Below are 27,105 nucleotides of genomic sequence, written 5' to 3' on the forward strand. Positions count from 1 at the left end.
TTCATTCTTGGGCGGGTTTGCTCTCCTTTCCCCTCTGTACAGGGCTGGAGCCCAGCCCAGCCCTCAGCAAACAGTCATGGAAGACACTTTTAAAACAAACATGCTTAGGACCCAGCAAGATGGCTTAGTAGGAACACTTACCACCTAGCCTAAGACTTGAGTTTGCTCCCCTGAACCCACACAATAAATGACTCCCACAGATTATCTTCTGGTCTTCACATGTACATGTCCCTGCACACACATACACACACACACACACACACACACACACACACACACACACACACACACACACACACGATTGAGCTGGAGAGATGGGTCCAAGTTCTGTTCCTAGTACGCATACCCAGCAGCTCAAAATTACCTAACTCCAGGTCCAGGGAGTCTGATGCCTCTGGCTTCTGGGGGCACCTATACTTATATTCTCTCTCTCTCTCTCACAGAGATCTGGATCTCTGTGAGTTCGAGGCCAGTCTGGGCTACAGTGAGATCCAGGACAGGAACCAAAATTACACGGAGAAACTTTGTCGGGGGGGGGGGGGGGGGGGGGGGGGGAAACGGGGCAAAAAAACTAATAATATATAGCACATGCTGACCCTATCCCAAAACATTTATCACAACCGGGTTACTGCTGCATTGTGGGGTTCACTGTCCACTGCTCAGAAGGCAGTGAGGGGGTGACTCTGAAGACATACCTTTTCAAGACAATGAGCCACGGTATTAGATTCTCCAGAGAAATAAGCAATAGGATGTAAATACCCAGATGGATGGAGTAATTAAGGAAATTACAGTAAAACGGTGGAGTCTGACATGTCAGAAATCTCCAGGCCAGGTCAGCAGACTGGAGTTTAGTAACAAGGTAATTTCTAGTTCTGAGTTCTATAAACCAGCAGGCCTGAAACGTGGGAGGATTTTATGCTGCAGTCTTTAGGACCCACAGTGCTGTTCCTACTCTTCAAGCTTCCTTCCCTCCCTGCCAACTTGACACTCATTGTCTGTCTTTGTCTCCCTAGACCACTAGCCAATTGAAATCACTTAGTGTGTGGCATTTTCACAGTCTTACCAGGCTGGCCTGGAACTCACAGAGATTGGCCTGGCTCTGCCTCCCAAGTGCTGGAATCAAAGGTGTGGGCCACAGTCTTCTTTTACATGTTAATACTTTTATTTATTTTTGAGAAAGGGTTTCTCTGTGTAACAGTCTTGGCCGCCCTGGAACTCACTCGGTAGCCCAGGCTGGCCTCGAACTCACAGAGATCCGCCTGGCTCTGCCTCCCAAGTGCTGGGACTAAAGGCGTGCGCCACCTCTAGAGGCAGCTAGCTTCTTTTTAACACGGCACAGGACCCCACTGTCTCGAGGTACTGGTTTATCCATTTGTTTACTTTGTAGTTTCGAAGCTCTTCGAACGCTCTGAACACTGAACCACGGGCTTCCAGGGTTTCCAAAGCTGTTCTGCATCGTGCTGACTCGGCATTCTATTTTCAAATCACTTTACTGCCCTCTCACTTGGCCTAAGTTTACACAGCTCATAAGAGATGCGCTATTTATTAAATGCCTGAATCAGAGAAATAAGATCTGACTAGCTGGTGCCAGGTATGGATCAAGATCACTGTCTTCATGTTATTTAACCATAATCTACTGATTATCACGATTTTTAAAAAGAACACATGTAAACACATTTATTACATATATTTGTCACAAAAAAAAAATCACAAAAGGTAACAAAAAAGTAGGCTTACATTACAGTTTGTGACGTTAACTGTGTTCAAACACATTTTTCATATTTTTTCAGCATATAGTACTCTGGTTATATACATTTTAAGCAGATAAAAGAAGGCTTGAAACTAGTAAAAAATGTTAATTTAATTCATATTCAGAAACTTGTGAAATAAAAAGTCATGATGAAGAAATAATTACGAAAAGTCGTACAATTATCGAAGGACCAGGACATTGTTTTCCCTTTATAAAAGTATCCCAATAAAACAAAATAAAAACTATGGAAAACACAAAAGTCAAATTAGAGATTTGGTTTTAGTACCTTCCCTGAGTTTCTTTTTAAAACATCAAATTTAAATAAGGCCATTTTAAAACTGACCTAAAGGCTTACCGTCCATGCTGCCATGGGTAATGTGCTCACCATAAGAGGCGACACCCACTGAAATGGCCCCAGGGCTGTAACATGCCAATCTGCCTGCCTCTGTCACAGGACCACTTCAGCCACTGGAGCACATGACCTTAAAGAACTACCATCTTAACTTGACCTGCCATTACGTAACACGAGACTATATCCCAAATGCAGACTAACAATTTCAGTTATTAATAAATACTATACCTCTAAAGGGGTTTGGAGACTATACAGCAAATTTTGGCAATAATATAGAAATAATTATTTCTGCATGTGAACAATCTTACACAAACAGGAGTTTGTAAGCAAATCACCTCGATCCTCTAAGTCTGCATCCTGAAAAAAACTTCAAAACACTCACTCACTAGACCTAACGAAACAAAGTAGAAAAGACATGACTATGAGCTGACACCTGGGTACAGGCAATCGAATTCCCAAAACAGTAGCTGTCTCCTTAGCCATTAAACAAAATCGGCCCTCACTAGGTTTCCATTTGCTCAATTTCAATCATCTGTATATATGTATGGGTATGCATGGCTGCAAAGATCAAACACTCAATTCAAACAGCCAAGTCTAATCAAATGAAGAATAAAGGCTTACTTGGAATTAAATTTTTGTTTTCTTTCCAACATACTAAGTAATTTGCTAGGCTTGTATTGTTAGACACTAAATATCATTGATCACATCTTCTAGTCAAGTGTAGGAACAAAAAAGGCTTCAGATAGATATATTTTTCAGTCATTCTGGTGCATTCCAAAGAGAGGTGGCAACGGTCTGCAAACCTGTACATTTCCCTCCATCATAATGAAACTGCAAACTAATTTAGCAAAAGCTAATGACCATGCGCTGTTAAAATGTAGGGGTAAAATGATAGTTCTAGACATGTATTCGCATTCCTACTGTGTACTGGATGCATGAATGACTCATTAAATAAATGGAGTTGCGAGGCACAGAAAGGTACCTTTTCTTTTTTTCTTTTGGCTTTTCAAGACAGGGTTTCTCTGTGTAGTTTTGGTACCTGTCCTGGATCTCACTCTGTAGACCAGGCTGGCCTCGAACTCACAGAGATCAGAGATCCGCCTGGCTCTACCTCGTGAGTGCTGGGATCAAAGGTGTGCGCCACCACCGCCCGGCTAGAAAGACACTGTTTATCTTGAGGCAGAAAGCCCAGGCTGGCCTTGAACTCAAGAATCCATGTCTTGGCTTCCCAAGTAGCTTTTTTTTTTTTTTTTAAGTTTTCTATTGGTCCCCAGAACAACAAATATGTGTGTGTGTGTGTGTGTGTGTGTGTGTGTGTGTGTGTGTGTGTGTGTGTGTTGGGGGTGGAGGTGGAGGGGAATCTAAGAGCTAGGCCATAACTACAGGTTTGACTGTACAGATTAGATCCCTATGGAGCACAGTGAATTGAAATTTTCCATGAAACATTATAAAGGCCCATGTCCTGTGTGCATTACAGATCCTTAATCTAACCTCTTGCAAACCCTTCAAGCACGGGCCTGGGAAATACCAGTAGCCTCCTGTCTTCTCCTAGGTGAAAAGTCAATTCTTGTATAAAAAGAATCCCTACATGTTGGGTTACATGTAATCATCATGGTTTAATTATAGCAATTTAGTAACCTCAGAAATCCTCAAAGCCTATGAAGGTATATAAGCATGTGGCATCTACTTATATTGTAACAATTGAGTAACAGATAGTTTGTAAACCACTTCTCCATCACTTTCAGTCTCCAGGAACTCAGTCCAGGCAGCTACCATTCCAGGTCCACAGGGTACTGCCCAGTGAGGCAAGCCGTACAGTGTCCCGTCTTCTCAAAACATTCCAGACCATTTCCATTGGTTTGAATTGTAATGTCACGTTTTTTCACTTTCTGCTTCTTGCATTTTATCTCTTGTTGCACAGATGAAACCAGTCCTTCCACTGACAGGTATATAACACTGTTGGCTCCTGAGGAGGAAAGGGAAATGTCAGGAGATTTTTCTGTAGAAGGGAAAACATGCTTTACCACAGCACAGCTACAGAAAGCATCATTTAATGAAAATTCTCCTTTAGCCTTTCTAAAACGGAAGCTGGATGTGATGACTTATAACCTGTAATCCCAGTGTCTTGGAAAGCCGAGGCAGGATGACCACAAGTTCAAGCCAACCAGGACAAGTCAAACCTTTAAAAGGGAGGGAAAAACTGGGGGATGAGGCCTGGGGTTAGAAATGCGTGTTTAGAATACACAAGTCCCTGGATTTTTGAACGGACAAATCCTGTGTGTGTGTGTGTGTGTGTGTGTGTGTGCGCGCGTGCGTGCGTGCGTGCGTGTGTGTGTGTGTGTGTGTGTGTCCGTCCATGTGTGTAGGGGGAGTTTTCTGATTGTGTGTAGTTATTCTAAGTGATGAAACACTTTCTCTCTCTTCTGATATTGCTTTTACCTACATCTCTAACATAAAAAGTGCTCCAACACATCTACTTTTTAGAATAGTGTTCCATGTCTGCTTAACAAATAATAATGGTAATAATCTTGTTTTATTTCAGGGTTTCACATTATTTCAACGGTTCAGCAAATACACACATACATATGTACATGTACAAACATGTCACATATACATACATACATACATACATACATACATACATAGAAAACATAGTAAAATTAAAATTGGGAACGTAGGTAAAAAGCGTGGAAGTTGATTATACTGCCTGGCTCCTTTCATGTAGCTTTGGGACTTTAACCATAAGGACACACACTTCAGTAACACACAAAGCTAGCCTACACTGTGTATAAGTAGAAACAATGGCGGCAAAGTGAGAATTCTAAACAATGGAATTCTGGGAAGGACAAGCTTATGAGGGAGAACATCACAGGACCTTACGAATAAGGCAGTATCTCCACTTGAGTATGAACGTTAGATTTTTCTTTCTGAGTATGGATTTCCAAACTGGGAAAGGTAAAAACAATGGAATAAAGTATGTAAAAATATTTTGAAGAAACTCACTACACATGATTTTGTATGTGTACATATAAAAATAAACTGTTTTATACACTGGATAGTTTGATATTAGGTAATATGGTTTTCTAAACAATTTCCGTAGATTATATAACATGCCACGGTGTTTCCAAACATTTTATTCTGTATAGGGAACTAAAGTTTTAGTGTGAAAACCTGAAACATCTAAATTCCATCCCCGTCTTCCTTTCGCAGCTTCCCCTATGGTCAGAAGCTCGATTTTCAGTATTTGCTGAAGTTTCTGGTTCTTTATTAAACAGAATAACAACTTTCTTTCCACATTTTGCACCAACTTCAAGTTCACAGGCACATGGTCTACACGTTATGTGTAAGAGTCCTTCACTGTCTTTGTTAGTGTACTTCCTATTGACAGTGAGTGGTGTGTATCTGCTGTATTTTACACGCCACTCCACACTTCCTAGGCTGTGACAGTAGTTTGTATTTTATATGCCACTCCAGAACTTTGCAGTGCTGATATGCTCCATCATGAAGTTTTGCATTAACTGAACACTTCTGAGGCCATGATGCCTTCCTGGGAATCCACCCCAAATCACAAGCACCTTGAGTTGGTGCCACCTTTATGTTACAGGTCCCACTCTGTAGCCCTGGCTGGCGGCTTGGGATTACCTTTGTAGACCAGGCTGGCTTTGAGCTAAGAGAGGTCGGCTGTCCCTGCCTCCACTGTTGGGATTAAAGGCATGTACTACCACACAAAGCGGGAACTGAAATCTTTATATTATTTCTAAAAGACATAACTTTTGGTGCTACTGTGAATGGTTTTTCTCCCAATGTATATGTGTGCAAGCACATGTGTGTACATGTTTCAGCTGTAGAGGCCCAAGGTTAAGGGTCTCAGAGTCACGGATTCCATTAGTCTAGGAGGTCAGCTTATCCACATGCCGAGTCTGGAATTACAGAGGTACCAATACCTACCCAGCATTTATGAACTCAACTGTGGTCCCCATAACTCATGGTGCAGTTATATAATATAATGATGCTGAGCCATCTCCCCAGCACTCAATGTATCTTCTAACTATTTGCTGCTTTACACAAAAGTACACTTGGAATTTAAAACAAACCAACAATTAAAATCTACAGAAAATTTATTACCTACCGAGGTATTCTGCAAGACGTTCAAATTCTGGCTTGTTGGCTATCAGCTCTTCTTTTGTGGGTATGTTGATTCCCATGAAGCAAGGGTATTTGATTGGTGGTGAAGCGACACGAATGTGCACCTTAGAAAGAAATCATCACTTAAACTCAGTAATATTAATTATACATTTTTCCCACTGTGAAAACTGTCTCACTGAACATTCAATCAACAACATGAGCAACAAGGTAAACCACAGAAATCATTTCATTGAGTAGGTAATTTTTTTCTTTCTTAAAAAAAAATGATTAGATCCATTCATTTTATATTAGGTGTGAGGGTTTTGCCTCCATGTGTGTCTGAGCACCATATACATGCTTCATGCTCAGATCTCAGAAGAGGGTATCAGATCTCCCTGGAACTGGAGTTAGGAACGGTTGTGAATCACCATGTGGGTGCTGGGAATCTAAGCTGGCGCTTCTGCAAGAGCAACCAGTGCTTGTAACCACTGAGCCATCTCTCCAGCCCATACATTTTTTTTCTTAATGAGTTATTTTCATTCTCCTTATCTTTTACTTCCTATTTAATGACTATACATTCCTAGCTACTTTTGTTTTAATACCTAAGTGACAATTTGCTGATCTTTTATTTTACCCTATTAAAAAGATATAACCTACCAGGTTATAATGAAAATCTTACTAATCATAACAGGGCTCCTTTTGTCTACTATTGTTTTTGACCTTTCTGTTAGGTTCATGTACATAGTTTTATAACCAGCAAGCATCCACATGTTCTTTTTAATCTTAGATCTTGTAAGAACAATCTGCCTGTCTTATATAATCTTCACACAGATTTAAATGGTCAGGACACATTTCATTACACCAGCATGTCACTTTATATATTTAATCCATTTGCAAGTTATGTGTAGGTGTGATATAAGTGAGCAGTGGTTATCCAAACTGAAGAGCATTTTGTGAAGGGCAAGCATTACATACTCCGCAAACCACACTATGAACAGATCTGCCGCCGTCCAGGCTTGTGCCTATCACAGAGCACAGCCAAGCCTATTAATTGTAACATGAAGGGCCTTAGGAGTTTTGAATAGTAAAGTCACCAGCTATATTGCCTCTTAGTACAAGTCTGCTCACCCTTTGATGCATCAGAGCTGGGCATGCTTTCGCTCTCTCTAAAAAGGTCTAGATGGCAGGGTCTTCAGTTCTAAGGCTGAAGTCTGCCTGCTGCGGCCACCTCCATCAGTTATCCTCTTTGAACTTCTGGATAACTTGCTGCACTCTGGACACCAACATCTGGTGCTTCACCCTACACTTACATGATATGGAGAATTTTTCCCCTGAACTTCACAAGACCATCTCCAATACCTTCTATTTTCCTTCTGTAGTGTGCTCACGGCTCTCAGTCTCTGAAGAATGGGAGAGCTAGGGCCTAATTTCGGAACTGGCTTTTTTTGCTCAAGAGAATGTTGAGTTGGGCGTGATGGCACACTGTAATCCCAGCACTCGGGAGGCAGAGGCAGGCGGATTTCTAAGTGAGGAGTTTTTCATCCGATCACTCAAACAGTTCAAGGCCACTGCAATTTATTTACAGCCAGTGTCCACCACTGTGTTTTAGGGAGTAGAGAGGCCAAAGGGAAGGGAACAGGGAAATGGCTGGTGGGAACAAACAAGCTTCTTGATTAAGTCTGGCATCAATTTTAAAAGGCATAGTTCAGGGTGACTCAAAAACAATTTTAATAACCTTCAATTTGTAAAAACTGCAGTATATAAAGTTCAATAAAGTGAAGTATATGAAAACAAGGTATGCCCATAACATGCATCCAAGTATTTAACACAGCACAAATAGATCCATGCTTAGCAATTTTTAGAAAGTTCACTGTTTTACAGACGACACAATGATACAAAAATGATTTAATGGGTTAAATTTATTGTATTAGGAATTGGTTCTATATTTTCAAACAGAGAAAGCAACCAATACTCTTGATTGTTTTTTGTTGTTGTTCTGTTTTTGTTAAGATTTAAAAAAAAAGGGGGGGGGGAGCTGGAGAGATGGCTCAGTGGTTAAGAGCACTGGCTGCTCTTGCAGAGGTCCTGAGTTCAATTCCTAGCAACCACATGGTGGCTCACAACCATCCGTAATGAGATCTGGTGCCCTCTTCTGGCCTTCAGGGATACATGCACACAGAACACTGTATACATAATAAATAAATAAATCTTACAAAAAAAATTTTTTTTAAATATAAAAAAAAGTGATATTTCTCGTCTGTTTGGCTTTTTAATCTATTAAGGATTAAACTTTGTAGAGTGTAAGAACAGTTAACATATGGTCTCCACATTGCTGCCCCGATATCACAAAGCAATCCGATATGCAAAGTTAAATCACACTGGACTATCACTTGGATACAGTAACTCTGATGCCAACATCAAACAGTTAGTTCTTGGTGCTTCGGCGCATGTTTTAACATTACTTACCTCTTTTGCCCCGGATTCTTTGAGGAGCTTTATGATAGGTGAGATAGTATTGCCTCTCACAATTGAATCGTCGATGAGAACAATTCTTTTGCCTATAAAGTTGTCAGACAACACGCCAAATTTTTTTGCAACACCAAGTTGTCTTAACCTCATGTTTGGCTGAATGAAGGTTCTTCCCACATAGCGGTTTTTACACAGCACCTCCACATATGGCAGTCCACACTGGCAGAGGAAAAATAAATGCAGTTAGTGGCCATACTGGGCTAAGAAGAAGCCTCTGAGGGACAGGAGGCATTCATCCATTCCTCAAGGCAGCCATCTCTATAACACATGCACACTACTTCATTTAGAAGCTAAGCGAGGACGCTCAGCTCCACCACTAAATTCTCTATATTCACGATGCCATCTTGTTTTGGGAGAAGTGTCTCACTATGTTGCCTAGGCCGGCCTCCAGCTCACAGCAGGGTTTCTGCGTCAGCTGCTCTGTACTGGGACTGCAGGCCTATGCAACCACATGCAGCTCCTTTTAAAAAAAAAAAAAAAAAAAAAAAAAAAAAAAAAAAAAAAAAAAAAAAGTTTACAAAGATGAGTAAAGATGGGCACATCACCAAAGAGAAGTGAGACAACCTGAATGAGTGTGTATTGTGTGTGTGTGTGTGTGTGTGTGTGTGTGTGTGTGTGTGTGTGTGTCTGATGAAAACAGAAAGGGGACCAGGAGAGAGGAAGAAGAGGTCATAAGGGAAGGGGGAAACAAAGGGTAACGGACGGAATGCATGTGATAGCAAAGCACAAAGGAGAACTACTGGAGGGCAAGCCAGAGACCACGAAGGAAAAGAGGAAAGGCCGTGGGGAATGGATGAGTAAGAACAGTGGAGTTCAAGTGTATGAAACATCACAGTGAAACTCATTACTCTGTATGCTGTTAAAAATTAAAAATGAGGGCCAATATTCTAATCTTGGGTGATTAAAAACTACTAGCTAATTGTGTGTGCGCATGAGCACATACAGGCATATGCACACCAGAGCTTTTATGGAGGTCAAGGGACAACTCACTGAGTCTTTGGTGATTAAAAACTACTTATTATGTATATGCAAGAGAACGTACAGGCATATGCACTCGCTTTTTTTTTTTCCCTAAAGAGGTCCCAGTGGTAGAATATTACTTTAAGGTGTGTTACTTTCTTTTAAATATTTATTTATTCATTTATTTATTTATTATGCATAGTGTTCTACTTGCATCCCTGCAGGCCAGAAGAGGGCACCAGATCTCATTACAGATAGTTATAAACCATCATGAGGGTGCTGGGAATCGAACTCAGGACCTCTGGAAGAACAGCCAGTGCTCTTAACCTCTGAGCCATCTCACCAGCCCCCACACCAGAGCTTTTATGGAGGTCAAGGACAACTCACTTGAGTCTTGGGTGATTAAAAACTACTAATTGTGTGTGTGCATGAGCACGTACACGCATATGCACAGCAGGGCTTTTATGGAGGTCAAGCGACGACTCACAGTTCTCTCCTTCCACCATGTGGGTCCTGGGAATCAAACTCATGTGATCAGCCTTGGCAGCAAAAGCCTCCACCCACCACGCCACTTCTCAGCCCACTTTTTTTTTTTTTAAAGTTTTTATTTTTTTTTTAAAAGATTTATTTGTTTAAGTATGTGAGTGTTGTATCTGCATGTACACCTTTATGCCAGAAGAAGACATCAGATCCCACTGTAGATAGTTAGGAGCTTTGATTGTGGTTCTTTGATAGGTGGTTGCTGGGAATTGAACTCAGGGCTTCTGGAAGAGCAGCCAGTGCTTTTAACCTTTGAGCCATCTCTCCAGCCCCCTCAGCCCACTTTTTGTGGAAAGAAATGGCTAATAATTCTTGCACAGGAATCAACATTAGACCCCAACCTTCCCTTTTTATAGTAAGTTGGTGCATTTCCCCCTTTGTGGTCCACATTTATTTCACTGCCAGAAGACCAACTCACGGAATAGTAATTAAAAGTGAATACCTTTGCTGCGTAGCCGAGAGCAGCAGGCGTGGCCGATTCTGGAACCGTGCTCACCAAGTCTGCCTCCACGGGCGCTTCGATCGCCAGCTGCTGGCCACAGCGGTATCTGACTGTATAGACCATTTGGTCTGGAATGTTTGGAAAAGAAACAAATTGTCTTAACTGAGAATAAGATCGCTATTCTAAAAAGCTGGGGCTAAGATTGTACAGACTGGACAGAAAAGGAAAAGCAAACGTGTACAGAAACAACTGTGTGGTATTTATGAAATTTCACCTTAATATGTATTTGAAAATTATAACCTTTATTACTGAGAGAAACACAGAAGCTAAGAGTGGAAAAGAAGGGCAATAATGATTTGTAGCTCAGTAACATATTCACAGCATTCAGCCACATGCCTCCCAAGAGCCACATCAGCCTTTGAGCCAAGAACTGTCTTGTTTCAATGAGACGAATGAAGATTTTTACAAACAGTCAAAGAAAAGAAGTGTACTTACCTTCAAATATACTATCTGGTCTTGCAAAATAAACATATTCAAAGATACAAAAAGCCACGGGGTCTCCTTCAGACCTTGGAATTATGTCAAGAGTTCTGATACCATGTCTGGATATTTCTACAATTTCTCCAGGCTTGACCTCATGGCAATATCTTCAAAGACACAAACAGAGAGAAGATACCCGTGAAACCTGTCATTTTATACAATGAGTATGCGCTAGTTTTTAAAAGGCAAAAGAAAACTCGGTAACTCTGCTGTTCCTATGCACATTTTGCAAAATTTTAGTAACAAGGGCTTTAATATTTTATTGACTTTTTTTTTTTAAATAAAGGAGCCAGTAAGTACTCTCATTCATGTGCCCACTGTCCAATCTTTACGGTGTATACAGTATAATCTATATTATCACTTCACCCTGAAAGTTACTGCGTGGTTTTTGAGGAAGAGGAGCAGAGAGACTATTTTAATTAATTCTTTTTTTTTTTTGGAGACAGGGTTTCTCTGTGTTGCCCTGACTGTCTTGGAACTCACTCTGTAGACCAGGCTGGCCTTGAACTCAGAGATCTGCCTGCCTCTGCCTCCCAAGCGCTGGGATTAAAGGCGTGCACCACCATGCCTGGCTTACTTAGTTCTTTTTTTTTTAAATTTTTATTATTATTATTATTATTATTATTATTATTATTATTATTATTTTGTTTTACTTATTTCTTAATAGCATGACTTAAAGAGCTGGAATCGTTCAGTGGGGTGAGGACACCTGCTTCCACGCCCGAGGATTGATTGCTGGAGCCCAGACGGTAGAAGGAAAGAGCTGACTCTCACAAGCTGTCCTCTGACCTCTCCACGGGTGCCCTTCGCAACACAATAAACAAACGCAAAACAAACAAACAAACGACCCTCCCCAGTCTGCTCCCCAGGTGCTGGGGTCCCTACAGCAGCCGCCAAGCTTTCACTTGGGTGCTGGGGATCCCAACTCAGGTCTGCACGCTCAAGCAGCGGACACTTTGCCCACTGAACCTTCTGCCCAGCCCAAGTCCCAACTCTGTACAGCCAGTGTTTGGCCAGCGGGATGGCTCAGTGGGTAGAGATGCCTGTTACTAGGCCTAAAGACCCGGGTTTGATCTCTAGAACCCACAAGGAGGGCAAACGGAACTGAGTCCTGTATATGGTCTTCAGATCCCCACACAAATAAATAAATAAATACATGTCATGATGGAAATAAACAAACTAAATTGTGGGAACTAGACACTGTGTCTCAACCTGCATTCCCAGCTCTCATGGGCTCCAGGGTGGCCTGAGTTAGTGTGAGACCTGGAATCAAAAACAAACACATGCACACTAAAAAAAGAAATCAAGCGAGACTTGTGGCATTTTGAAAGAGTATTTTCAGAGCCAAAAGGTAGTATTGGTACATTAAAGTCAGTACAACTGCTACGCACACTATTCACAAATGCTTTCTTATGGCAAGAAAATAGGTCATGGAAACAAAAAATATCCATCACCTCCCCACCAGCCAGTTCTGGACAGATTTTAGGTATCTGTCACCATGCCTGAATGAAAGAGTTCTGGCTCCTTCCTCTCCCTCTTCCCCTTGTCTCATCTGTTTTTTTGTTTATTGGGGAGGGAGGACGGGGTATCTATACATATAACTCAGGTTCTTCTTAAATTTATAATCATTCTGCCTCAGACTTTTCAAAGCCAGAACTACAGGCATGTATCATCAAATTTGGCAGAAAAAGTTTCTCATGAATGCATAAAAGAAAAAAAAATGATTAATAGGCTACAACTTACCTTGCACCAATAGATAAAAAGCTGCAAGATTCTGAAGACACCACCCATCCTTCAGTTTCTGAAGACTTTTTCTCTATAAATCACAAGACAATCAATTTAGTAAACAGGTTTGGGAAATTCTTTGTTTGTTTTGTGTTTGGTTTTTGTCTGGAGTCCCGGGGATAGAAGCCAGGAGCCTAGCACAGACGAGGCAAGCACTGTATCAATCAGCTACATCCCCAGTCCCCACAGGGAGGGTTTTTAAAGAGGCTTTTGGGCCCTTGAGACCGGCTCACTGGACAAGGGGGATTTTGTCAAATCTGACAACTTGGGAGGGGACCATGTGGCAGAGGAGATCAGACTCCCTTGCTTGAGGTCTTCTGACCTCCGTATACCCCATCATTCATGTGCATTCAAACACAAAGATGTAAAATCATTTTTTAAAAAGAGTTAAAAAAAAAAAAAAGAGACAGGCTATTTTGTGAGAATAACAAAACATCCAATAGATAAAAACTGCTATTATCATCACATTAAAAGCAGGTATTCTACACAACTTAGGTAAAAAAGACAATAAATAATCCAAGATTCCTTCTAGCATTATGATATCATAGTTTGAACAAGATAGATGATTGGTTGTAAAGAAAAATCACTGCAGAAAAAAAAAAGGTTAGTTAGGCAAAAGATATGAACTGGCAACTCAAAAAGACCAAAAGAGAAAGGAATATAGTATTAAATACACTGAAAAGTCAGACAAAGCCAAAGAAAAAGACCTTCAAAACTAAGGGTAGGAGCTAGCGAGACGGTTCAGGGAGTACAGTGCCCGCTCTGCAGACAGGAGGGACTGAAATCAGTTCAAAGCTGAGCATGCCAGTAGTCACCTGTAACCCCTCTGGGAGAGACCCACACAACTCACTGGCCAGCCACCCTAGCTCAAAATGGTGAGCTCCAGTTTCAGTGAGATCCTGTTTCACAAAGTAAAGTAGAAAGCAACAGAAGACCATAGTTGAAGTTGACCTCTGGCCAACTTCATACGTGTGTACACCTACCTCCACCCCATATACACATTTTTTTTTTTTAGAAATATCAACAGCTAGGGTTACAGTGCTTGCTGTGAAATCATGAGGACCAGAGTTCAAATCCCAGCAGGCACACAATAAGCCTGACTTCCTGCACATACCTATAACTCTAACTAAGGCTAGGCTTCCAGAAATCTCCAAGTTCAGGGAAAGACCCTGCTTCACAGGAACGGGTCGAGAGTGACAGAAGATGACACCAGACACCCTCTTCTGGCCTCCAAAAACAGCACAGGAGCACACACCCACATACAAAGTATGTACATTCACATAAATTTAAAAAAACAAAGTGAATAAAAAGATACGTGTTTTCTTTGCGCCCTCTCTTCCTGTCCACAAGCTTCCCGTAACCATAGATTTGGGGAGCTCAGAAAAGAAAAAGGGGAGAAAGGGGAAGGATTTTGAGACTCGCCAACAGAAACAATGATTTTGAAAAGCATCATGAATATCAAATTCCTACTGACCTTTGTCATTTATATCAGAAACTGGAATAAGACGACCAATGCACAGAGGGCGATTTCCGTACGGATCCCTCACTGCATAAATGACATCCCTGTGCATTATAAGCAGAGAGTACGCCGTGGGCGCTTCCTTCATTAAGTTCTTGATTCTGGAATTACAAGTCACTGAATGAATCACTCTGGCCATAAACACGCACAAGGAAAGCTCCTGTCGCCGGAGCTGCAAGCATAGGCTAGTTATACAGTTACCTTGCTACCCAGTCTGGGGTATCGTCTCGTTCCTGAGGCGGGGTATACGCCAGTAACTGAGTAATCATTTCACTATCAGAGGAGGTGGAAAGCCCAATACCATGGCGCAGAAGCTACGGGAGAGAGAAGTTTCCTCATTAGACCATTAGATGCTCTGCCTCTTGTCCAACAGCACACAGTAACAGAAGCCAGGCGTTACAGATACTGAGTTACAACCCACCCCCCACTAACTGCACGTGCTGTGCGTGTATACTCGCGACCGCGGACCGCTGCTGGGGGGCAACGGGCAGTCTCCAGAGCTAGGCAGAAAAGAACTGCTTTAGCAGATAGATAGCAAACCTTAATTAAGTCAGAGCGTAAGCAGAAAAACCCTTTTCTACGACCCTCCATAGTCCTGGTAAGTAGGGCATCCCTCCTTCCAAAGAGTAGCAAAATGCACCAATGACTCTCACACCCAGTGTGTTGGTGGCATCAATGAATAGCCATACTTCTGACCGCTGACAGGAATCAACATTTTAAATGACATTTTAATGTAGGAGACATTAAACACTGGAGACATTGGTTGAGTGTACTTTATCACCATGAAAGTCTGAACAGGACTGACCCAGAGGCTGCACCGCAAACATGGACAGAATAATTTAAGTGGATACTAAAAATCATTTTCAGCAACCAGCTCAATGTGTAAAGTTGAACCTAATACCTAGATAAGGGGCCATGTCTGGAAACAATGAGCTATGTATTGTTTACAACTGAATTCTTGGTGATGACTATTTCTAAGCAGTCGACTTTGGTAATTTACTTCATATTTAGACTTTTGTGATTGTCTACATTTGTGGACAGAAATGTGTATCAGGGCCACGACAACGCCACTGCTCAGGGAGAGGGCACAGCAGAGCGGCGGGAGCTTCCTAAAGCTAAAACACAAAACAGACGATGAGTAACGACGAAGCCTGGGCCCTAGATAGTTTAAATCCCCAATTCACCATCGTTCAGTCTCTGTGACTACTTATCTATCGTACGTGGAACATCAGCTCTAAAAATGCTAAACAAAACGTGCACGTACGTGTGTATGTGCATGTGTGTGGACATGAATGCATGCTGTGACTAACCAGCGCCTGGTCCTGAGGTTATCAAATGAGCATCACTAGAATCTAATGAACTGAAGAAAGCAGAGGACAGTACATGAATGGTATAAATAGATCAAAAGGAGCTTCCAGGAATATAAAGATGCCGTGTAATCAGCAACAAACAGAGGAAACAATCACGCAGAGACAGAAACTGGACATCATTAAGAGAGGAAGCTCCCGGTGTGCCCTGGACTGGCTGCCTGAGTGAGCACTCTGCCCCGACTACTGGATTTTAGCTTTCTGTGGTTTGTTTCCAATTTATGATTTTCTCATATTTATCATCTTCAAGTTTATACTCATTTTCATCACATGCCTTCTTTTTTTTTTTTTTTTGTCACATGCCTTCTTATGCTTCAAGAATATAAAGAGTATTTCCTGATCCAAAAACCCCAAAATGCTCTAAACTTTGAACCTTTTTAAGTTTCCACACGGCTCTGAAGGGGAATCAGATCATGAGGCCCCAGCCCTCACTGAGGCTACCTGCCTCCCTGTTGCTCATGAAGAGCAGCAACTTCCTTGTAATCAATTATTTATTTCTTTAGATAGAGGAAACTGTCAGGAACTGGACAGTCAGCCTCATGATTGACAGCTGTCAGCCCCTTCCTGAGACTGGTCAGTGCAGCGGTTACCCAAGGGCTACCTTGTATTTGCCTGAGGATAGGAGAAACAGAAGCCAGAAACGGGCTCTGTAGCTGCTACTGTTATCTCGGTGGCCCCCAGATATGGCAGGGCTGTGAGAAACACTCTGTGCCCTGATAGGCAGGGCCCGGTGTTTCCTGGGAAAGCTGATGGCCACAACTTCAGCTTTTACCAAATTCAGGAAAATCCTGAGAGCTGCCAAATAAATGGGTCAGGACAATTGCAGGGAGACTCAGACCAACCGTGGACACCCGTAGAGACTTATTTCAGTGGGGGAAAAAGGGGTACACTTCAATTGCCAAGAACCCTCAAGAGTTACAATGGCCATGATAGCTTCAGACAACCTTTATACAATCTAGCCTGCAGCCATCCAGATAACCTCCAGACCTCCTCACAGCTGTCTTCAGCCCCGCAGGGGCAGTACCTCTCTGCACCAAGTCAGCTAGTCAACATAAATAAGCAAGGCTGCTCTCAGGCCCTGGGCATCCGTTTGGGACAGTTCCTTCCTGTGTACGGCCTCTGGGCCGCAGCACCGCCAATTTGATTAGCTAGCCCATCTGATTAGCTTCGCTGCCTACTTAAGGTCTTTCTGTGTGGGTCCAGTAGGCTGGGCTGGTTGTACAGGGAACAGGGGGTCCCTTGGGGTTTCTCATTCCAGGGACACCCAGTAACAGCTAGAAGAAGGCTAAGGGGCTCAAGGGGGTGGGCAGGACCACAGGCTACAAAAGACTTCAGAGCATTATAAAGAACTGTGCGAAAGGGCTGGAGAGATGGCTCAGTGGTTAAAGCACTTGCTGCTCTTGCAGAGGACTTGGGTTCAATTCCCAGCACCCACAAGGCAGCTCAAAGCAACTCCAGCACTTAGGAATCTGATGCACTCTTCCGGTCTCCAGAGGCACCATCACTCATGTACAGGGTACAAAACATGCACTCAGACCCACACACATACCCACAAAACAAAAAGGACAGTGCAAAGTACTGTGAAGGTGAGGGACAGCAGAGAGCTGTGGACAGCGAAGGTGAGGGACGGCAGAGAGAGAGCTGGGGACAGCTGGAAGGCTTCCAAAGTGCTGCCAAGTCACTAACTCTGGCTACCCAACACCCCAAGCTCAGGGCTGTAACACTAGATGCTGGGTCACGGGCATGTAAAGCCCAGAGCGGTAATAACACTAACAGCAGAGAGGGCCGTGACACCACAGACTCAGAACTGTTGACACTCAGGGAGCTAGCTGCACTTTGTACCTTCGTCATTTCTACGTCAACAGAGCAGCTGAAGAAACAAAAAACAAAGACAAAAAAAAAAAAAATCATACAAAATCACCTATTTAACATGTTTCATCTGTACCATGAAATATAAGCTTCACGTTGACTTGGTTGCATCTCAACATGTGCAAGTACTACAGAATCTGAAAGATCTCCCTCCTAAGCATTTCAGGCAGAGAATTCTGAGTCTATACTCGACTTTCTTCTTGCATTTTCATGATGTTGTTCCGATAGGGGAAAAAAATGCCTGTAATCCCAGTACTCGGGAGATGGCGGCAGGAGGAGTTTTAGTTAGCTAGATCCACACCCGACACCCATGGGGGATAGCTCCACTGGCTGGCATGTGCTCAGGTCCCTTAGACACTGGTGTGGGGCTGAGGACATGGCTCAGCGGCACAGCGCTGCCTAGCACACACAAGGTCCTGGGTTCAACCCCCAGAACCGCAAACCAACAAAAGCCACTGAAAATCCCCTTTCTATTCTTACAGTAACGAACACAAGGTAAACTACCAGCAGGTTATTCAGGGGCTAACAAGGAAGAAGGCTATACATATTCAGAAGAGACAGCTTTCTACTTTCTACTCCAAATAACTTTTGTCCACACTTGAGAGATATGGAGAGCTAAAAAGCCAAATGCAGCACATTGATTGCAGCCTAATCTTTCCTGGCACACGATCCCAAAACTGCCTGACCACTAAAGTAGATGTATTTTGTACAATAATATAATATAATAATAATAATATGTCTCAAGATAGAGGGTAGCTACCATGGAAACCAGTGATGTGATTAAAGGGCTACATTCAGTCTTAGACCAGACCTCCAAGGAGGGAACAGATGCCAGAGGTCAGGCTGACCATCAAAGGCCAATCCACAAAAGATAAAAAAAAAAGGACTGGGTCCATGGAGCTTCTGGTTGGCTGAGCACAAATGGAGGTTCCTGGAGAGTGGTTTTAGAGGCACCGAGGCCTCACGTCTCCTCCCACAAATCCTGCTATATACCCGCCTCTTCACCTGTTCTGTGTCCTCCATAATGTCTCTTAAAATAAATCAATCCGCATAAATCAAGCATTTTCCTGAGTTCCATGAGCCACTCCTTACCAAATGAAATCAAGAAGGGAATGTGGGAACTCAATTTGCAGCCTGTAGGCCCTAAGTGCTCAGGGCCTAGACTTGGAGTGGGCATCCGAACTGAGCAGTAGTCTCATGAGAACGAGCTCTCCGCTCTCCACCAACTGACTATCTTAAAACCCCACATGGCTGGGCGGTGGTGGCGCACGCCTTTAATCCTAGCACTTGGGAGGCAGAAGCAGATGGATCTCTGTGGGTTTAAGGCCAGCCTGTCTATAGAGTGAGTTTTAGGACAGGTTCCAAGGCTACACAAAGAAATCCTGCCTCAAAAGACCAAAAAAAAGAAGGAAAGAAAGAAAAGAAAGAAAAGAGAGAGAGAGAGAGAGAGAGAGAGAGAGAGAGAGAGAGAGAAAGAAAGAAAGAAAGAAAGAAAGAAAGAAAGAAAGAAAGAAAGAAAGAAAGAAAGAAAGAAAGAAAGAAAGGAAATGTCTGGCCGGGCGGTGGTGGTGCAGGCCTTTAATCCCAGCACTCGGGAGGCAGAGGCAGGCGGATCTCTGTGAGTTTGAGGCCAGCCTGGGCTACCAAGTGAGCTCCAGGAAAGGTGCAAAGCTACACAGAGAAACCCTGTCTTGAAAAACCAAAAAAAAAAAAAAAAAAAAAAAAAAAAAGGTCTGGTCATAACATTATGCATTAGCATTATGCAGTGCTGAGTTTGGACACAGGGATCAATGGCTTGGTTTTTCTTTCTCACCAACTTTGAACATAGGACAACATTATAAGGGGATGTTTACAGTAATTCCTCATGCTGCTGACAACATAAACAACATCCCAAATCACAGCACTGAAGTGGTACTGCTTCCAGTCACCTGGGGAGTACCAGAATCTGGAATTAGAGCAAGCATGCCGGGCAATTCTGATGCAATGGCTTCTGGAACCGAGGTAACAGGCGGCAATAGTTAGAAGACGCCCTTTCCGAGCTCTCCAATGTCTTTTCATTAACCATCCTAACACCCGCAGCGCCGTGAACAACAACTTACCTTTTTCCTTAAGCGAGCTGCATTTACCAGTTCCCCGTTATGTGCCACGGCTATTTTCCCGTGAAGGGTTTCCACAACAAACGGCTGGCAGTTTTCCAGCTCGCACTTTCCCGTCGTGGCGTAGCGCGTGTGACCGATTCCAAGATTCGAGACGTATAATTTCTTCAAATTGTCTTCAGTAAAGACATGATTTACAAGACCCATTCCCTTGAGAAGTCAAAGCAAAAGTGGATGTCAGGAGAAAACGGAAACCGGAATTGCTAGTGACAAGACTACGCTCGGGCAATCCCAACTAGACAGCTGATTCCCGTTCTTCTCTGTGCGCCAGGAATCGAATGAATTCACTTTTTAAACTGGACTCTGGACGTTCACATTAAATTCATTTCCAAGTGAGCAGTTCAGTGTTTAGGACTGCCACAGCATCGGCACTTCTATCTTATGAAACTCTTAATTAGGAAATGTTAAGGACAGATAGTCAGCAATAAGATTTTACTACTAGACAATGAAATCTGTCCAATATTAACTGGAATTGGCATTTAAAAAAAAAAAAAAACAAGGCTTCTTAAAAATATTTAAATAGATGACCCCCTGGCGTGAATGAGCTGGTCTAGCAAAAGATCACTGGGAAAGAAATCCATCCTAATTTGACAAGTGTGAGGACACAAAGTTGGAAGTAGATAGACTGACCCAAGAGTCTTCTAGATGGCTGATCCATAAGTCTTCTTAGTAGACTTATCTAATTGCTTCTAGCTGCACTTTTATTCACATCCCCACACTTTATTTATTTAGAAAACAGGGTCTTACTATGTAGTCCAGTCTGGCCTGAAACTCGCTATATAGAACAAACTAAACTCAAACTCAGAGATTCACCTGCTTCCGCATCCCAAGTCCTGGCATTAAAGATGCGCACCACGTGACTACCCCCTGCCCAGATACTAATGACCAGCTGGCCACAGTTATCTCTAACATCATCAGTTTTGAATGCTCAAACTTACCTTATGCACCCTGAATGTAGGCACTGAACTCCCATCACTGGTTACAATACCAGCACTCTCCTGACCCCTGTGAGCAAAGAAATGGATCATCTGTTAAATCAGCGAGCTTCCTGGGATTATAGGTGCACATCAGCACATATGAGCACACCTCGGGGATTGCAGGTGCTCACCAGCTGGAAGTGCAGGTGCTCATGTGATGGGATTGCAGGTGCTCATCAGCACGCCCATTCATATTTATGTCTTTTGCTTTTCACACTTTGAATCTTTCTCCATCCAACACCCCTGCCCCCATTTGTTTGGCAACAGGATCTCTCTACATAGTCTAGGCTGCTCCGGAGCTTGCTGTGTATGCCAGGATGGCCTCAAACTCAGAGAGTTAATACTGGATTAAAGGTGTGCACCATCACCCCAACGTGAAACAATGGTCTTTAAGTTATATTTTTATTTTCTGCACATGGATGTGTTGCCTGCATGAATGTATGTGCACAACATGGATGCCTCTACAGAGAGGCCAGAGGAGGGTGTCGGACCCCCTGGAACTGGAGTTACAGACATTTGTGAGCTGCCATGGGTGCTGGGAACAGATCTTGAGTCCTCCCCTGCAATAACAAATACCCTTACCAATAAGTTATCACTTCAACACAAAATGTGATGCTATAAACCTTAACAAAGGAATCCCAAAGACACTGCCAACCATTTCCAAGTCATTAAAAAAAAAAAAATCAACACTTTTAGTGAAGCCAAAAATTATATAAGGAAAAAATACATCAAAATAGTTTTCATTCCCTTTACTCCAAGGGTAATTTTTTTCCCTAAAGCCCAAACAAGTAAGATTAGCAATCATTTAGATGCAGGGTATTTAACCAGCAAGCCTGCTTCTTTGGCACCTTCTTAAATTACTCCTTTAGGCAGCTTGAACCAGTTAAACTACATCCTGTCAAGCTCTCGGGAGCTTACTACAACCACCCTTCTGGTTTCCTAGGAAACAAAATGTTAGCTACAAATAGCGAATCATTTCCAGGTCACTTTCGACAGGGAGGGTGGAGCTGGACAGCACTGGACTGAGGAGGAGGAGGTTAAAGCTTTACTAAGTGTCTGGGCAGAAAGAAATATAGGAAAACAACTTTGTGGAACACTGAGAAATAAAGGAATATTTATTTACATTGCTACAAAGTTGCAATCACTAGGTGTATGCAGAGATTGGAAACAGTGTCGTGCAAAAATCTCAAGTATGAATGCAGCACAGTTAAGCATGCCCACAACTCAGGAGACAGCTCTAGAACTATGAAGTTCTTCTATGATTTGGATGCAATCCTGCAGGATGAACCCACCACATAATTAACAGAGGAGGAGGAGGAGGAGGATGGCAACAGCAGGTGCCTGGCAACCCTGGACTCAAGTACCGCCCGAGAGATTACCGAAGGTAAAAAGAAAAATGCCATTCTTGTTTTCACTTCATTTACAATTTCTGAGTATATGTGATAAATACAGCCTGAAATATCAAGATTAAAAAAAAATCCAACATACCTTTTTGCACAAGGTATGGGTGGATTTCAAAAGGAGGTTCAATACCATCACTTCTTACATCTCAAATAAAGTAAAAGCACATTAAAATGGCACTAATTGCTGTACCAACTATGGTTGATGTGGCTTTGAAATATAAATAAGTTTGAAAGATACTTTAGGACTTAATTTTAGAATGTATCAAAAATGCTGTCCAGTTATGTGTTTCATATAGCCCCCAACAAGACAGAAATTTCTAATATTCTCATCTTCCCAAATGTATAAACAAAAAGACTAAATTCTGGAATGGAGCCCCCAGGAATTAAGGTTCCTCCAGGAAATTGAATGCTAGGAATGAAAACAGGCTGGCTGCCAGAACCTTGGATACCAGAATATATCCACTTTCTAGGATAAAGATCCACGTATGTTTATTTCATCTTTTCGATCAGTCGGGTCACTGCAGGCTACAGGCAAGGTCAACAGACAGACTTCTCTCCAGCTTTGGTCAAAACTGTAAGTAGCTCACTTCCCACGTCTCTGTGGACTACGTCATTGTCTCTTATCGTGGTCAAGCATCTGCACACAGAGCCAGGCTCCACAGCTAGGGATGGATCCAGCAAGAGAATTTGGTGAACCAGGAAGGGATGGTACCGGGTGCCACCACTCAGATACGAGTGTCGAGTGCGGCTGTGAAATCTCCTCTTTTCCCTTTTGCTACTTGCTTGTTTTAGGGAAAAACTAACTTCTAAAACCTACCAACTCCAATGTATCTCTCTCTGTCTCTCCCTTCCTCCCCCGCCTCCACCTTATTCAGTTCAGCTACCCCTGAGCTACATCCTTCCTCACACCGCTAGTCCTTTCTCAGTTAACCTCTTGCAGGTTGGACACACTTGTTTATAATGGTGTATAGGACAATTCCTTCCTTTTCTCCCTCCCTCTATCTTTCTTTTTTCTTTTGCAGGACTAGGAATTGAACTCTGACCCTAACCCCACAGCTGACACTTTGACACTTACTTACTCACAGTAGGAACATCTTTAGACTTACTTCTATAACTGACGACTCACGTCAACGGCATCTCATGTAAGCCTCGTGTTTTAAATGAAATCAGTCTGGACCATATTCCAACAGTGGCCAAGAGCCCGCTCATTTGTTTCCGTGAACAGTAAGGCTTCCAGCCTCAAACCTCTGGGATGGTGGCCTCTGTTCAACTTTATGATTCACACTACAAATGACCACAAGAGCTTTTCTTGTTTCACTGACAGTTTACACTGGGCCCTTTTCTGGGAACATAAAACCAGGTAAGAACTAGAAAATTCTATCCTTCTTTACTGAGTATCTTTACTATCCTAGTAAAGTTAAGGGACCTGTCTGTGGGCCTCATCATCTTCCCCTTGCTTTTCTCTCTCTCTCCCCAACTCTTTCTGATTTTTTTTTTTTTTTTTTTGCGACAGGATTTCTGTGTAAGCTTTGGCTGTCCCAGAACTCGCTCTGTGGACCAGGCTGGCCTTAAACTCAAAGATCTGCCTGCCTCTGCCTTGAGTGGGATTAACGGCATGTGCCATCACCACGTGGCCCTCTTGGTTCTCTAAAGCAGAGTTTTAAATCTAAATTTAGATTTTAGAGTTTTAAATCTAAACCTGGAATATTCCTTACCTGCAACTTAGTCTCAATTACCCGTTAAATGGGATTTAAACCGTTTTAGTGTTGAGACACTGGTTCTCTCCTACCTCATGGGTCGAGATGATCAAACAGGTCTCAGGCTTGGCGGCGGCAAGTCTCTCTACCCACTCATCTCACCAGCCCTCTGCACATGACTATTTAATCTAAATGATACCACTCTGTTATAAAATGTGTCCGAATCTACAGGAATTATAAGTTACGCCAATCCAATTCTCTCCTCCTTAGTTCAGCGGGAGAAATCTGTCTCCCAAGCAAACACCAGCACCACAAGATCACAGGGACCCTATCTCGGGGACTCTTAGTGTAGACCTCTTGCATCAGGCAGTGAACTGGGTATAGAACAGGCCAAAATATACTGAAACCGATCTACTTTCAGGTTGGAAAGTAGATGTAAGAAAAATAGACATTTTGTTCCCTGATAGAGACTTAGGATTAATGATTTCTCCCTCTTTATCCATCTATACAGAAAAATAATCATTTCTGAGTCACATCATTTCTTCAATAAAATGCAAGTTTCCTAAAAATACTGGCTTTGTAGGTTCTAAGCTTTACTCTTTATTTCAGGTAAGAAATGTCAGAGCTAAGCTTATACACAATAACAAACATGCCCAAAGCAGCTTTCTAGGGGTCTAACAAGACAAATTTACATCGAAAAGTAAATCCACAGTGAAGCCATGCATGTTTTAATTAACTTCAAACCCTTACTGATGCTAGCTAGCTCATTTCTGTACCTTAAGAGAACAGCCCATCCCTATGGAGAAGTGACTTAATAATACACTATCTGCTTATGTATCTTGTCTGACGTATGCAATCCATATACGTTCTTCTCTCTCCAGTGGATGCAGGTATCTGTACATCAATAATGGAAACCCCTAATAATTCAACTCTATTTCCAACGGTAGCAAATGAAGAAGGAAAACACCGGACTACACCAGAAGTCTGGGCTCTGATAGGCATCTGGTCAGAAGAAACTATACAACAGCAGCTAGAAGGAACAGTGAGACATGAAAAGACATCTGAACAAACTGCGAGCAGGCTTCAGAAAACTGGAATAGAGAGACTGGGAGCAGTGCAGAACAAAGTCCGAAAATCCGAAACACGAATAAAAGGCTGTGAGAGTAGCCGAGGCCTCGCTCGGTATGACTAGGAAAAATGTTTCACTGAGTTGAATGCTATGTCTGGGAAATAACAAAACAGAAAAAAATCACAAAAGCATGAATTCCAAGATGGAGAATGAACCACAGGTGCTGACCAGACAGGTAGGGAGGGGAGGTGTTTTTAACATGTCATCACATCATAAGGGGTTCAGCTGCATAAGACAATACAATCTGATTTAACCGGGTTTCATTAAACGTCACTTATTTAAATTATTATGTTGAATATATGCTACATGGGGGGGAGGGCATGTGTCCCAGGGCACATGTGGAGGTCAGAGAACAACGATGGAATTTGTATTTTCTTTCTGTCTTCACAAGGGCTCCTGGGAGTGAATTTAGTTAGCAGGCTTGCATACCACTTACCCACTGAACCGTGAGGTAGGCCCCTTAGTAAGTGTTATTATATTAACTAGTTGCTGAATTGATAATGAAATAGAGTTAATGCATACTGTTCTCCTGTAAAATGCAAAAAAAAAATCTTTTACATAATTACAAAGGAAGAAAGAAAGTAGGATTTTTCAGAACAAATCTTAAAATAGATAAAATTTTCAAAGCCAATATGCAATTTCAGATCACAGAAGTTAAGGCAAGATTCCATGACAACTACACAACACAGTAAATCTAAAAATGGCACCAAAGAAATCCTTAGAGGTGGGTAAGTCTTCTATGAAACATCACAAAAGCTCTTTAAAAATCAATCCAGCTGAAACAGCAGAGATACAATGCACACACACACAAGTAACATAAAATTAACTGAATGAGTTCTGGACCAGGGGTCAGGAGGCAACTTCTAAGTCAGTCTCTCAGAGGATGGATGGAACCTGGAAGCAGCCAAGTACAGAGACTGTTGCCTAAAATGGGAGGCTGAGGCAAGGTGGTCCTAAGACCTCTACTGCACACTTTTCTCCAGATTTGATTTGTGATTTAAATGAGGCAACCCTAAGGAAGTAGAAAACAAAGTGTGTTAGCTATGTATGCAGCTATTCGCATTAAAAATAAAACGTAAGGGGCTGGAGAGATGGCTCAGAGGTTAAGAGCACTGACTATTCTTCCAGAGGTCCTGAGTTCAATTCCTAGCACCCACATGGTGACTCACAACCATCTGTAATGAGATCTGGCACCCTCTTCTGTATACATAATAAATAAATAAATCTTTAAAAAAAATAAAACATAAGGCATCTACTGATAAAGTTGCCCACAGGCTGTACAGTGATATGTCGGTGCTGGAAGGGGTAGATGGAGACTATGTCAGAAGGTTTAGAAATGAACACATCATCAATACCTGCTAATGACCTAATGATGCTTAAAGGTGAGGAATCTAAAAGCAAACAATCACGGAGCATTAGTGACTTGAAGGTGAAATTCTGAAAGGGAGGGAATAAAAAAATAAAAACTATATATCTCCTTATGTTCCTGCAGTCGCTGCTGGAGAAGTCCCTAAGGATGACCCAGTAAATCAGAAGACAGCCTTTCTAACGTCAAACCAAGTCCTGACACAGGTAAAGTGATAGCCTGCTTTCGCGTGTAAGACAAAATATTACTGTAGGGTATCACTATAAATAAACTTCATTATGCCTCGCCCAGCTCCCAGGAAATTCATGAATTGGAGCCCTAACTCCCAGAGTGAGGGTCTTTGTGGGGATGGCTTTGGAGATTGTGTTTCGATGAGGTCATGAGGTGGGGCATGAGGAAGGCTGAGAACCACTGGATTTCAGCAGGTTCCAATCAGGTCAGTCAGCACCTACACCCTTTTGTTTGTTTGTTTGTCTTTACATTTATTTTTATTTTATGTGCGTTGGTGTTTTGCCTGCATGTATGTTTGAGGGTGAGGGATCTCCTGGAACTGGAGTTACAGAAAATTGTGAGCTGCCATGTGGTTGCTGGGAATTGAA

The 27,105-nt window shown here is 42.4% G+C and overlaps 1 protein-coding gene across 1 annotated transcript in view; it reads right to left on the minus strand.

Moving 5' to 3' along the window:
• Positions 1-1,672: 1,672 nt before the first annotated feature.
• Ppat (phosphoribosyl pyrophosphate amidotransferase) overlaps positions 1,673-27,105 on the minus strand; it is a 41,103-nt gene continuing 15,670 nt past the window's right edge. The window contains exons 2-11 of the mRNA XM_006997351.4: positions 20,873-20,939; positions 19,878-20,084; positions 14,744-14,856; positions 14,498-14,643; positions 12,982-13,054; positions 11,194-11,345; positions 10,699-10,826; positions 8,694-8,915; positions 6,232-6,352; positions 1,673-4,068 (exon numbers count right to left, since the gene is read on the minus strand). Of these exons, the coding sequence (XP_006997413.1) occupies positions 3,872-4,068; positions 6,232-6,352; positions 8,694-8,915; positions 10,699-10,826; positions 11,194-11,345; positions 12,982-13,054; positions 14,498-14,643; positions 14,744-14,856; positions 19,878-20,084; positions 20,873-20,939 (1,426 nt within the window). The 3' untranslated portion in view covers positions 1,673-3,871. The remainder of the gene's footprint in view (positions 4,069-6,231; positions 6,353-8,693; positions 8,916-10,698; positions 10,827-11,193; positions 11,346-12,981; positions 13,055-14,497; positions 14,644-14,743; positions 14,857-19,877; positions 20,085-20,872; positions 20,940-27,105) is intronic.

This window comes from Peromyscus maniculatus, chromosome 10, assembly GCF_049852395.1.
Source record: "Peromyscus maniculatus bairdii isolate BWxNUB_F1_BW_parent chromosome 10, HU_Pman_BW_mat_3.1, whole genome shotgun sequence".
NCBI lineage: Eukaryota > Metazoa > Chordata > Mammalia > Rodentia > Cricetidae > Peromyscus > Peromyscus maniculatus.